General features: G+C 57.2%; 1 protein-coding gene across 1 annotated transcript; it reads right to left on the bottom strand.

Annotated features, from left to right (window-relative positions):
* Window positions 1-977: 977 nt before the first annotated feature.
* POU3F1 (POU class 3 homeobox 1) lies at window positions 978-2,321 on the bottom strand. Its single transcript, XM_061186761.1, has one exon. It carries the CDS (start codon window positions 2,319-2,321, stop codon window positions 978-980), a length of 1,344 nt encoding a protein of 447 aa, XP_061042744.1.
* Window positions 2,322-13,871: the final 11,550 nt, after the last annotated feature.

The following is a 13,871-nucleotide window of genomic DNA, read 5'->3' as shown; positions in this document are numbered from 1 at the left end:
TTCGTTTGTTTGTGGCCGGGAGGTCAGGGCCCCGCGGGGAGTGGGGGCCCTGCTGTGCGGTGGTCGGTCTACAGCGGGGCAGAAGCCCCTTCCCATCTGCGTGTGCGTGGGAGCGCAGACCCCTCCAGCGTGGCCGGGAACCGAGCCGGAGCTCGGATAAAACGAAACGAAAAATGAACACTCGAATTTTTTTTGTTGTTAGTTTTTCTTTTTTGTTTGTTTTTTGTTTTATTTCGCTTTTTTGGGGTAGGGTAGGGGAAGGTAAGGGGAAAAAATAAATTAGGCTAGATTAAAGCTTTGGCTATTTCCTGCTTTTATACACAGACGCGGCTCTCGCGGCCTCCCCTCCGGGGCCCCGATAAATACAGTATACAGCGATTTAAATTAAGGGCGCGGGCGGAGTTAGAAGGACCCCAGGAGCCGAGAGGCTCCGTGAATAAATAAAAACTGTAAAAAACCAAGCCCGGAGAAAAGGTAAGGGGGATGGGGCGCATCCTTAATGGGAGAGAAGAGGCGTGGAGCGAATAAAGTGACAGTCCCCCACCCTCGACCCTCAGGCTCGGGAATCCGCGCCGGGGAGAGGGATGGGGAACTCTCCTCTCTCCGTCCTCTCTCCCGGGTAATCCCTAACCCCGTACCGCGTTACCTGTCGCTGTGGGGAGGCCGCTGCCGGGATCCGGCCCCGAACAGCCCGGGGGGGCAGGGGCGGGGGTCGTCGAGGGGTTGGGGGCAGGGAGCAGGCGGCGGGCAGGATGCCCGGGGTGAGTTGGCGCGTTCCGGATCTTCGCTCCTCTCTCTCGGGGCTCGGGCGACGCAGCCTATCGGCCGTCTTCGCCGCTCGCAGGAGAGGGTCGTCCGGGTGTTTGGTTTTATTCGAAAGTTTCTGGGCTTTTTGTAAAATCCAAAGCAACCGAACAAAAAGAGTTCAGGCCGCGCGGCGCCTCGCCGCGCACCGGCGGGGGGCCCGGCCCGCGGGGTCACTGCACGGAGCCGGGCAGTGTGTGGTGGTGGTGGTGCAGCGCGGCCGGCGGGGGCGCCGAGGGCGGCGACGCACCGCCCCCGCCCGGCCCCAGCTCGCCGGGTGCGTACACGTCGTCCATGGGCGGGTGGCCGGCGCCGGCCGCCGGGGTCATGCGCTTCTCCTTCTGCCGCCGGTTGCAGAACCAGACGCGCACCACCTCCTTCTCCAGCTGCAGGCTGTCGGCCAAGCCTGTGATCTCGTGCGCCGAGGGCTTGGGGCACTTGAGAAAGTGGCTCTCGAGCGCGCCTTTGACCCCCACCTCGATGGACGTGCGCTTCTTGCGCTTGCGGCCCTGCGCCGCGATCTTGTCCAGGTTGGTGGGGCTGCCGCTGGACGAGTCGGTCTCCTCCAGCCACTTGTTGAGCAGCGGCTTGAGCTTGCACATGTTCTTGAAGCTCAGCTGCAGGGCCTCGAAGCGGCAGATGGTGGTCTGCGAGAACACGTTACCGTACAGCGTGCCCAGCGCCAGCCCCACGTCGGCCTGCGTGAAGCCCAGCTTGATGCGCCGCTGCTTGAACTGCTTGGCGAACTGCTCCAGGTCGTCCGAGCTGGGCGCGTCCTCGTCCGAGTGCTCGCCCACCGACGAGCCACCGCCGCCCGCGCCCGGGTGCAGGTGCGCCGCTGCCGCGTGCAGGCCGCCGGCATGTGCATGTCCGTGTGCGTGTCCGTGGGCGCCCAGGTGCGGCGGAGGCGACGGCTCCAGCTGAGCCTCGTGGCCGTCCTCGTGCAGCGCGTGGTGCAGGCCCGGCCCCGCGCCGCCGCCGCCCGCCGCCAGCATTCCGGCCAGGCCGCTGCCGCCGCCCCCCGGGTAGGCCGCCTGCGCGTACAGCCCGAGCGGTTGGGGCTGGTGGCCCCCGCCGGCCGCCGGCGACGGCGACATGGCCGGGCCCAAGTGGTGTGCCGTGCCGCCCTGCGCCCATGCCGCGCCCGCGTGGGCCGCCCCCTGGTGCACCAGGCGCGCGTGGAAACCGCCGCCGCCGCCACCGTCGTCGGCTCGGCCGGCGCTGCCGCCGCCCGCCTTGCCGTGTTCCAGGTGCGGGCCGCCGGCCCAGTCGCCGCCGCCGCCTCCTCCCGTGGGTAGCCACTGCGGGTGCGCTAGGCCCACGGGGTGGCCCGCGCCCGCGCCCAGCCACTCGTGGTGCATCAGCTTCTGCACTTCGCGGTACGCGGCCCCCGCGTGCAGCCGCTCGGCTGCCGCCGCCGCTGCCGCTGCCGCCGCGGCATCCGGATGCATAAGCGGTCCCGTGCCCCCGGCTCCGCCGCCGGGGCCCCGCGGCAAGTACTGCGCGGTGGTGGCCATGCCGCCCCGCGCCCCGCGCCGCGCCGCCGCCGCCGCTCCACTCCGTCTGCGGGCCCCGCCGCCGCGCTCCGCCGGCTTAAAGCCCGACCAGCTCAGCGCTCCGGAGCCCCACCCCACCCGCCGCCCATTGGCTGCCAGCGGAGCCGCCTCCCGCCCCCCGGCCCCGGCCCCCGCCCCCCCTGCCCGCCTGCCGCCCGGCCCGGCCGCCCACAGCTCGCCATTGGGCCTCACTCCTGGAGTCCCGCGCGCCGACCATGCTGATTGGCCGCTGGGGCTTCATTCACAGCCCCCCCTACCTTCCGCGTATACGCTCACGCCCCGGGGGCGCGGCCGCCACGTGGGGAGTGGCGCGGGGGTGGCACTGGGACCGCACCCCCTCTCGTCCTGGCTGCGTGGGCCCCACTTTCCCCCGGCGCTGGAGACTCCGAGCCCGGCGGGTCCCACGCTCCAAGCGAGCAGAATTCCCGCCGGTCACCCGCCCGGGTGTCCAGAGGCGGTGGCGGGGATGGCGGGCTCCGGGAGGCGCTCGGGTTCCGAGAAGCAGCTCAGCCCCGCGCTCCTCCTTCCGCCGTGCCGCTGCCGGCGGGCCGGGATTCCCTCAGGTCTCGGCGGCTGCGAGCGGCAGGCGGCGCGGGTCCCCGGCTCGGTTGCGGCGCGGCTGCTCACCTCGCCCGCCTCGCCTCCCGCGACTTCCAGCGGGCACGGAGCTCTTCTCTGCGCTCCTCCCCGGCCCGTCTCGTATTCCCTCTTCACGCTCTAGACCACCCAGCGCAACTCCGTCGACCTCCGCCGCCCCGAGAGAGCGTCGGGCGCGGGCAGAGTCGGACCGGCTCCGACTTCACGCCTCTCACGGGCTTTCCTTCTCCCGGGCGCCGCGGCCCAGGTGAGTACCTCGCGGGTGGCTCGGGGCCAGAACGGCCGGCGGCAGCGATGCTGTGGGGAGACGGGAGCTCCTGTAACCAGGCCGATTCCGAGGTTCCTGAGTGAGAGGATCTCGAGGTGGAGACCGTGGCTCCGGGAAGGCACCGCCGACAGGAATGGTGGACACACTGGGCCCACGGGTATCTGACCCACGCCGCCGCCTCGCTCCTTCTCCTTCCTGCCTGCCCGGCTCATTGGCCTGGGTTATGGCGGGATCACGCCCCGGGGAAACTTGCTCTAGGTGGGGAGTGGCGTGGACATGGGGAAGGGCGCTGGTGCCTCAGAAATCCGGCGTGCAGGCTGGGAGCTGTCCAGCCTTGCAGGGAGCTCTGGGCTGGAGTTTAACCCACTTGCCTGGGGCTGCTGAAAAGGGAACTGGGACTGAAGAGGTCTTGTTGGAAAGGTGCGGCATGCGGTTGGCTTACCTACTCATCCCCCAGGTCTTTGAGGACTCCCTGAAGGATCCTGAGTGGACTTGGACCCCAGCATCAGCTCTTCTGTGCCACGTTGGCTGGAGGAGGAGTGGAATGAGCTGTAGCCTCCACGTCTTCCCCACGCTGAGGCTTGGCTCTCCGGGAGTCTTCCAGCTGCCAGTTCACCTCTTTTCTATCCCTGATCTTGCCTCCAATGGATTCATAGATTCCAGGGCCCCGGGGGTCCCAGATTGGAGGACCGAGCTGGGGGCCCAGCTAGGGCCCTACTGGCAAGTCAGGACTGTGGAATAAAGCCTCAGTGTGTGAAGAAGGATGCTGGGGGGCTCAGGGGGCAGCCGCAGTGGGGGTGACGGGGGCAGAGTCGACAGTGACAAGGGTCATCCTTGGGCACAGACTGTGCTCATCCAGGCCCTAAATGCCCTAGGACCAGCCTCTGGCTAGCCCCCAAGGGATGTGGTGGCCACTGGCCACTGTCCTGAGCAGAGTCCTTAGGTACCACTCCCACTGCAAGAGCTGTGATGGAGCCCTGTGTCTGAACCTAGCTAGGGATGCTGGGCTTTCCTGGACTCTGGCCCAGGAAGTGGTCACCTTGAGGCAGCCCAGGACTTCCTGGTCTACTCGCCTTCCTGGCCTCTCTCCCAGGCTCAGAAGGTAGGACCAAGGCTGGGAATCCTGTAGTGAAGTCCCCTCTCACGCCGGCCCTAACCAGACCTGCGTGACGTTGAAGCTTGGGCTTCCAACCTGGACCTGCCGCTATCTTCCTGGGCAAGAATAACTCTGGCCCAGTCTTCTAGGGCTTGGTTCTTCTACCTGTAAATTGGGAATAACAGTAGCATAAGCAGCACACCTGTCTCACTAAGGTAAGTCAGAGGGTGGTACAAGACAACGTGAGTGAAAAGGGCTCAGAAAGGACTTTCACTCTCGTTGTTTCTATTGTTAGTGCCCAGTGAATGAACAGGTTACTCCCCCTCTCTAACTAAATCTCAGCTTGCTCATCTGTAGAGTGGGGTTCTGGAGGTTTGGGCCAGGTGACCTCTCTGGTAAACTCCCTTCCAGCTCTGATGGTCTGTGAGTCTACGAACCTGTCTCAGTTTCTGTCAGAGGAAGGGAAATGTCTGGACAGTGGACAGGTGTTGTTTGGAACGGTCATCATGAGCGATGGGTGCTTTACCAAATGCTTTTCACTCATCACGTTACCTGCCGCTCTCAGCCCTGAGAGTGAGCGCTGGGATTGTTCTCCCATTGCACAGCTGAAGGAACTGAGGCTTGTCCGAGGGCAAAGAATGCGTGGAGGTCCCACTCCCCATCATCCTCCCTGTGGCTGTGGGATAGGAAGGGTGTGGAGGCAGCGGCTTTGGCCGTCACAGCAGAGAGCTCACAGAGAGAGCTCTCTGGTCAGCTGGCACTCTTGAAGCTGAGTTCCCCAGGTCTGTGCTGAATTGAGGGGTGGCTGCAGCAAAGCCAGGCTCCTAGGTTGCCAGCTTGTCAGCTAGCAAATCTCAGTCCCAATCCCATTACCCCCCTTCAGCACCCCTGCTCTTTGCTTTGCCTGTTGGAGCCCCAGTTTCTTTATCTTAAAATGAGGACAGTAATGCCTGCTTCTCAGGTTTGCTCTGAAGCTGCGAGGATGAAACAAAACATGTAATTTAGATGCCCCCTCTTAATATGAGATGCTGCTCTGGGGTGAACAACAGTGTGAACTAGGAAAGGATAACATTCCTTTCTCTGCTTTGGAAGTTTTAGATCCTCTATAATGATATGGGTTTGGTCTTGAGTCACAGTTTTCTTATATTAGAGAGTTAAGTTTTCCCTAGGAAGTCTCGACATCCCCTTTGCTCTTGCCCCTAGAGATTCTGGGTGGGACACTGGGGGCTATGACATGGCCATTGGCAGAGACACCTGTTACAGAGCATCTCCTCTCTCCAGGAGCCCTACCCTCATAGACCACAGAGAAAACCCAGAACACGGAAGTCAGACAGCCAGCTGACCAATGCAGACACAGAATGGTTTAGGCATATGAACAGATGTGCATTCACACACACACACACGAACGCATAACACGCAGATACACACATGAAATTTAGCCTGGAGACAAACATTCAGATTCATAATAGGAACACATGGGCTCCCATCATTAGGTTGGATATTCAAAGTCACACAAATCAACACACAATGATAAATACAGGCATGTGTCTCAACAGGAACATTCGCAGAACCCATGCAGAGGCTGAAGTCGGCTCAAGTAGGCATTCCTTCAGCAACATAGACATAGAGGGGACCTGCAGGCCCTTCGGGTGACAAGCATGGAGGCTCTCAGCTGGCACGCCAATTCACACAGATGGGCACACCCTCGTGTGTTCACAAACATGAGCACACACTCTCCCACCCAGCGCACAGATACAAAGAGGCCCACCGACGCATCACACAGACACCTACATCCTGTAGGAACTAACCCCTCTGCACAGTGGATCAGAAAGCAGAGGAAGGGGCTGTACCCAGCCCTGAGTTTTGTCCATGCGAGTCAGTGGCCCCACTCATTCGAAGGAAGCAGGAAAGCCCTTTCTTTTCATATTTTTTTTTTCCACTCTCCTTGTCTGCGGAGGGCAGCTCCCAGCCAGGTCGCCGCCAGTCTCAGAGGCTCCCCGGCCTCCCTCCCCAGCAGGGGCCCCTGCCCAGCCTGCCCCCAGGCCAGGAGCTGCCCGGGCTTTCCCAGAGTGGCGAGACCTCCTCCAGGCTCTGGAGTGTGACCGAGCGCCTGCTCATTTGACACAGGTCACCGAGCCTCCGGCAGATGGGGCCCTCGCTGTGGGGGATCTCTGAGCTGGAGGGGCTGCAGGGGGAGGCTCTGTGGGGCTGAACTGCAGCTACACAAGCCCCACGTTCTCTGTGCAAAGTCTCAAGTCACAGACACAAACCCCTGCCATCTACATTCATTCACACTCCCGCCTGAGAAGTTCAGACGCGGCCTCTAGAGTCTGACCACACTCGCCATCAGCTGCACTGCAGCCACACATGCACTGTAATATTCCAGACGCACATCCCAGACAGGCGAGCCTACACAGTGGCGCACTGAACGAGATTTGGGAGGAAGAGGAGGCAGCTGGTTCTGGCTGCTTTCCCTCTTCGGACTCTGGACCCCTGCCGCTGTGTCTTGTCTGTGGGGCAGTGGGTCCTCGGAGTCCAGGGCAGCACTGAGAGGAGATGCAGCCGCAGACCCAAGGCTTTTTCAGTGTTGCGGGAAGACCGGCTCCAAGACACTCCGCCTGGATTCCTCACAAGTCAGGAGTGCTGAGTGGAGCTAAAGAGAGGAGAGATCGGGCCCGTGGGGAGGGCTGCTAGAGGAGCTCGTGTCCTAGGATGCCCTCCTGTGTGCGTGGGCTTGAAGTCTTTGTCTGAGGCAGGCTGGGCTGGAAGGGGGGCGGGATGCGGGCAGCACTCAGCCCACGTCCTTTCCCTTCTGCCAGTCTTCTTATGCCCCAGATCCTGTGTTTTCAGAGTGTCAAGGGTCCTGGGTTCCATCTTGACTCAGACTCAGGCCTGCTGGATGACACTGGACCAGTCTCAGCCTCCCGATCTCTGTGAACCTCAGTGTCTTCATCTGTAAGCTGGGCAGGATGGTCTCTGCTGGGTTCTTGTGAAGGCGGGATGAGATCACTGCCCCGATGGAAACTCGGAAAGGGGAAGCCTGGCTTGGTTTTCCTCCCTGGCTGCTAGGGGTGAGTAAGAGGCTGTGTGAGCAGGAACAGAACCTACCTGTTCCCCCAACCAGTTCTTGCTGAGCGGTGTCAGGAGTGACCACGCCCATAACCTGCTTGTTCTGGGCTGGAACGTGTTTTTGACTGGAAGAGTCTGTCAGGGTCCTGGCTGCTGCAGATTCCAGCCTGGGTAGGCGCATCCACTCCCTCTGTGCAGGTTGGTGCCAGCTAGACAGATTCATAGCGCTCACCACCATCCAGAGAGCTCTCCCACAAGGGATGTGATCACTATTCTGAGCTCTCAATCCCCCACCTCTCTCCCTCTAAACTCAGCCATTCTAGGTGTCCTACCTCTTTTGTCCTTCCAGTGCTCAAAAGAGCCTAGCATAGAAGAGCAGAGAGGTAGGAGAGGCATGGCTGCCTTTGGCAGAGGAGAAAGAAGCAGTCTCATTTAATTTAAGGTTCCCGATGTCTCAGTCTTGGGGAAGGGAAGGAAGGATGAAAGGTGGAATATCTCTTAGGGATGAACCTTTCCTTGTATTTTTGCGCCTGCCTCGGCCCCCTAGGTCTATGTGTGGTGTGGGGATCCTCCCAGTGCATCAGTAGAATATTCAGATTAGGGGTGGTCAATTGCTCTTGAAATTTACTTTCATTTTTAGCAGAATGGCAGCCTGTGAGCTGGTGCTAATGCCCACAATCCGGTTATGCAGAACACGCTCTCTGCAAATCGGTAAATCATTAGCGGGGATTAATCACTCTGAAAGGCTGGGGCTGGGTTTGAGTTTCTCTCTCTCTCTCTTTTTTTTTTTTTAAACACACTTTTTATCTGGATGGCTGCAAAATTCAACACCACAGGGTGGGGTGGGAGCAGCGAGTGATGATTTAAGTTCTTGTCACCATTGTTAGACAAGGGAGGTGCCTTCCTGGGCCTGGTGTTGACTCTGGCCCGACAGACCGAGGGGTGGGGGGTGGACAGCTCGGGTAGGGGGGAAGGGAGGGAGGGGAGTTCCCTTGTGTTTGTGTGCATCAGTGTTTACAATAGTGTGTTGGGGGCTTGGTGTGCTTGTATCGGTGGGTGACTGTAGGTTAGCTTGCTTGCGTGAATTCCTGTTTGTACTTTATAGATGCCCATAAGTATTTCAGCGCTTGTGTTTAGGTGCTTGTGCTTGGTTTGTATTAATATGTGTGCATTAGTGTTTGTAATCATATCAGACAGTGCTTCGCTTTAAGAGTGGTTTTAAAAACCACACCTCACCTTCCTCAGCCTCCAGGAAGCTCTTGAGGGGGAGTAGGTAGAGCTGGAGGGAGGTCCCAACTTCACCTGTGGGAGGGGGCATGGCTAATGGATTATTTACATATTCATGAGCTGCTGTCTCTTGGAACTCCCCTCTGGAAGAGACTAGCATGAGGCCCCTTATGGCAGATGGGGAGATGGGGAGGCCAGGCTCTCACCATAAAGCCTCTCACTCTGCCACCCCAGGTCTAGTGGCTGTGCCTCCTCCACCCATGGACCGGGAAAACCCAGGGTTCTGAACCCCAACTTCTGCAAAGCTGCAGTACACACAACTCTAGTTCCTGATGGGAGCTGTGTGGCGGTGATGGGAAAGCTCTTTTTCCTTCCTGGTCCATGACGCCCCTATGGCGGCTCTTGGGGAAAGAAGGTCATTCTTCCAGCCAGGACCAAGCTGATGAATGGGACTCACTCCCACTTAATGTCCACACCAGGCCAGCCTCCTAATCCCTGTCTTTCTCCCTAGTTTAGTGCAGCCCAGCGTTGGAGCAATAATTATTTTCAATAATTAATGACAATAATTAATTCAATTATTTAATGACATTCCTAGGTTATTGGTCAAGGTACATGAGTATGCGGATGAGGTCACAGGACTTCTCCCCTGCAGTTCCAGAGTGTGGGGTTTGAGGTAAGACTAAGTGGGTCTGACCCCCCCAGTCCCCTTTCTCCGTACAGAGTCAGCTTGGGTAGCCTGGGCACCACTATCTACCACGCCACAGATGGCGCAGATGCCCTGTACTTCTGTTCATGTGCCTCGTTCATCCCCCAACTGTATGTGCCTCCCCCTCCCCTCCGTGCAGCAGGCTAGCCTGGAGTCGAGGGAAAGACAGAATGATATAGCTCTTTGGCTGTTACGAGTTGGGAGGGTCTGGAGAGAGTTGGCTGGGCTCAATGCTGGCCTTCCTCGGCTTTCTTGAGAGTAGCAGGTGGAGGGCGGAAGTGGCAAAGGAGGATTTAGGAATTATATTTTCCCAGGGACCTCTTAGCATCTTTATATATCTCTGGTGTCAGACGTCTGTCTGAGCTTAGGGTAGCATCTGTCTGGGCTGGAGACAACATCTGTTTGAGGCTGGGACACCTGGCTGAGCCCAGAACATTATCTGGCCCCAGGACAGCTTTTGTCTGGGCCCAGGACATGTGTCTGAACCTGGCATGGCATCTGTCTGGGCCTGGTGCAACATCTTCCTGGCCTGGGGGCAATGTCTGTTTGAGTTCTGGACATCTGTCTGACTTGGGGATGTCTGCTGAGCCCAGAACAATACCTGTCTGAGCCTGGGGGTGGACTTGTCATGGCAGATAAAATCACCCTCGAGTCTCAACTTTGGTTTGCAGCTGAGAACAGAGTATATGCCAGACTCATGTCCCTGCTCTCATTTCTACCAGGGAAGGGCTCTTCTGTAGAGTGCCTCAGTTTACCTCCTTCTGTAGGCCCATTGGCCTGCTTGCTCTGGACACCTCAAGGGACAGCCAAAGCCTACACCCCAGGGACTCCAGGAAAGCGAAGTTAAAAGAATAAGGGAGTGAATAGGTTATAAAATCTAAGACTGGTCTAGGACTGTTCTTCCCTCCTCCAGTCCCTTTGTTGAATCAAATCAGAGTGCTCCCCCAAGACACAACTCGGACATGTCACTTGCCTCCTGAGAAGCCTTCCCTTGCTCCCAATTGTATATATTATCACGCCCAAAGCCCCCTCTGGTCCTGCCCCTGCCTCTGCTCTGAAGCAGCAGCACGGAGCTTCTTTCCCACAAACACACCGGGACCTAATGATTCCCTACCTTTGTGCACTCAGCTCCCTCTCCTTGGAATGTCTTTCTCCACCGCCGCCCCCCCCCCCCCCGCCCAATCCTCCCATCACATCCTTCAAGTCCTAGTTCAAGGGTCACTTGCTCTGGAAATTTTTTTCACTCCTTCTCTAGACTAAGCCACGACCTCTGCCCTGCTTCCACAATGTATTGTGAAGACCACCTCCGTGTTAGCATTTGTGGGCCTGCACTGTCATTGCCCTTTGTGTATCTGTCTCTCCCATGGGACTGTGAGCTCCTGGGGGTAGCTGGCTCTGGTTCATCTTTGTCTCCCCAGCACCCAGCCCAGTTCCTGGTCTATGGTGGTACCAGTAAGAAAAGCCTGTTGGATGATCACATAGTTGTACCTCTGTCATCTCATTTCCATCTCATTTCATTCTCTATCTGCGACCAGGATGAAGACATATAGAATCCAAAGATTTGGTACATATGCTCCTGACAGGAGCAGGGAAGAGAAGTGATGCTCGGGAGCAGTAATGCATCCAGACCTAATGGCCTCTCTGTGGGCTCCGGGGATGGGACCACATCTAAGAAAGAAGACCTTTACCTGGGTCCAGGCCCAATCCCTGAGGGCAGGTGGGAGAATGGAGACCTGGCCTAGCTTGTTGGAGAAGTTTCAGAGTTCCTGGGCTTACTGGTCCTGCCAGAGAGGAAAACTCACATAAGGTGTTGTTAATATAAACACCGTGCCCAGAGCAAACTGCTCTCCCTGGCCAGGTTCTGAGGAGAGCATCTGGGGACAGAGGCTGAGTAGGGAGGGGTGCAGAACGGTGAGGAGGTAGCTGAGAAGTGGATGCTCCCAGGACATGGTCTCTGCCTTGGTGGCTTTTATTCCACCAAATAGAAATAGCTTTCTTGTTCTTGCTGCTGATGAAAACCATATAAGCTCATTTGTCAAATTCTTTGCCTCAGAAATATCTGAAAACAGAAAGTGGAAGTCCTCTGTTCATCTCTCTTCCTCCCCTCTCTTAACTACTCCTATTGGCTATATCTTTCCAGAACTTGTTTGCATGGGCACACACTATTTAATAAAATTGCTAAGATTTATTGAGTGCTTATTATGTGCAGGAGTTGTGCTAAGTGCTTCTACCTGGGTTTCCACATTGCATCCTCACCAAAACACTATGAATTAGGTGCAACTCTTTTTTTTTTTTTTTAATTTATTTATTTTGGCTGTGTTGGGTCTTCGTTTCTGTGCGAGGGCTTTCTCCAGTTGCGGCAAGCGGGGGCCACTCTTCATCGCGGTGCGCGGGCCTCTCACTATCGCGGCCTCTCTTGTTGCGGAGCACAGGCTCCAGACGCGCAGGCTCAGTAGTTGTGGCTCACGGGCCCAGTTGCTCTGCGGCATGTGGGATCTTCCCAGACCAGGGCTCGAACCTGTGTCCCCTGCATTGGCAGGCAGATTCTCAACCACTGCACCACCAGGGAAGCCCCCTAGGTGCAACACTTATTCTCATTTTACAAATGAAGAAACTGAGAGGTATTAATGATAATAGCCCACGTATACTGGGTGCTTGCTAGGTAGGTGCCAGGTACCATTCTAAGTACTTTGCATGTTATCTCATTGAATGCCTGTAGTATGTATAATGCCTGGCATGTACTAGGCAATCAATAAACAGGGGTTGATGCTTCCAGCTTGAAAGTTCGAGAATCTCAGATGAGACATCTAGGATCATTCAGTGGACCCCTAGAGGGGAGAGCTCTTGTCCCAAACCTCCTGAGCTGCAGGCAGCATCCCTGGTGCCTGGAGATGCTGACTCAGCAGTGAAAGATGTAAATTCCTACCTTGGTTTGCATATGATTTACACATATTTATTTATGAACGTCTTTGATTAATGTCAAAGTGCCTCGGTGATTTTTCTGCCAGGCCTCAGGGCCCTGCAGAGGGCACGGTTAGTGTGGACCGGCTGCAGGCTCTGAGTGTGCGTGCGTGGGGGGCTGCTGGATGGGGTGAAAGTGACAGCTGTGGAGAGGTGGATGGCAGCTGGGGGGTTGAGTGGGCAGACTGGAGCTTGGGATTCTGGAATGGGTGATTTGGGCAGCTGGTGTGAGTGGAGGCTGTTTGTCCGCATAAGGCAGGGTCCAGCTGAGGGGCTGGGGCAGGGTCAGAGCGCCAGGCACTGGGGTGAGTGACTCGTGGGTCTCTAGGTGGCCATGGTCCTAGACAAGCCAGGGTGCCAGTCAGCCTTTCTAGGTAGGAACTCAGACCCTAGGAGCCCAAGGACAGGATCTGGGGTTCAGATTAGGACAGCCGGTCTAGCCTGGTGAGGGCTTCTAAAACAAGGAGGAAGCTCGGAGGCAGGAAGGGCCCTCCCTCCAGAGGTGTTCCCCCCGGTGCTGCCCAGGGCGGGGATCCCCTGCTTGGATGCTCTGGGACAGGGAGTGCTCTCTGCAATCAAGGCCTTGGGAGAATCTGCTAATTAGTAGGAATAGTCTGTGTGTGCCAGCTGTGCCCAGCCCTGTGCCTGGCACCATGGGGAAGACCAGTCCCAGCCTGCAAACCTTGGCAGGGAAGCTGGTGAGATAAGGCAGGAAGGGCAGGGCCCCGACCTTGATTGAAGGCTGCAGGCAGTTTTATCCATTATCTCCTTTGATTGTCAGCAGGATCAAAGGCAGTGGCTGTCTTATCTCCTCATTACAGAGGAGGAAGCAGAGACTCAGAGAGCTGCAGTGATTTGCCCAAGGTCACACTGTGAGTGGAGGAGCTCAGATTTGAACCCAGCTCTGTTTCATTTACAGCCTGAGCACTTAGCCAGTTTATTCTGCTTCAGCCAGGTATAAAATAAGGATCACACCTACCTTGCTTAATTGTTGTGAGGGTTAGATGAGCTCAAGTGTGTAAGGAGGGTAGCACAGTGGCTGGCACACAGTAAGTGCTCAATAAAAAAAATTTTTTTTTTCCTTAAGTGATAGAGCTAGGATCTTAAATCACGGTCCAGTATAGACTCTACTGTTTGCATGGTACCGTGGTTCTTGCCAAGGTTGGTTGGGAGGGGGGTGGTTGGGGACAGAGCATGACCTCCTCTGTGGGTTGGGTGAGCCCTTGTCATGCATGGGCACTAATGGCCATCAGCATATGGGAGGGGCCACCTGCCAGGCCAGAGCCCCTGTCTACTCTAGTCCTAACCCTGGGTAGGGTAGGGACACTGAAGTTGTCTAGTTAGAATTGCCTGGATTTGTGTGTGTGTGTCTGTACGTACTTGGTGAGGATTCTTGACTGGGAAAGGAGAGACAACTTTGGGAGCTCTATTAGCAGGCAGTGGTCAGGGCCCTTTCTCATTTTCAGTGGCAGAGATGAATCAAGTGAGGGAGGGAACCCTCATGTGAGGATATGAGGGAAATCACTCCTGGCAGGGGGAATGGCAAGTGCAAAGGCCCTGGGGTTAGAATGGGCTTAATGTGTACAT

Source organism: Eubalaena glacialis, chromosome 3 (genome assembly GCF_028564815.1).
Source record: "Eubalaena glacialis isolate mEubGla1 chromosome 3, mEubGla1.1.hap2.+ XY, whole genome shotgun sequence".
Taxonomy (NCBI): domain Eukaryota; kingdom Metazoa; phylum Chordata; class Mammalia; order Artiodactyla; family Balaenidae; genus Eubalaena; species Eubalaena glacialis.
This window is presented reverse-complemented; position numbering and strand designations above follow the sequence as displayed.

What these genes read in the sequence shown, in the direction of transcription:
- POU3F1 (XM_061186761.1), bottom strand. Translation starts at nt 2,321, where the DNA reads ATGGCCACCACCGCGCAGTACTTGCCGCGGGGCCCCGGCGGCGGAGCC.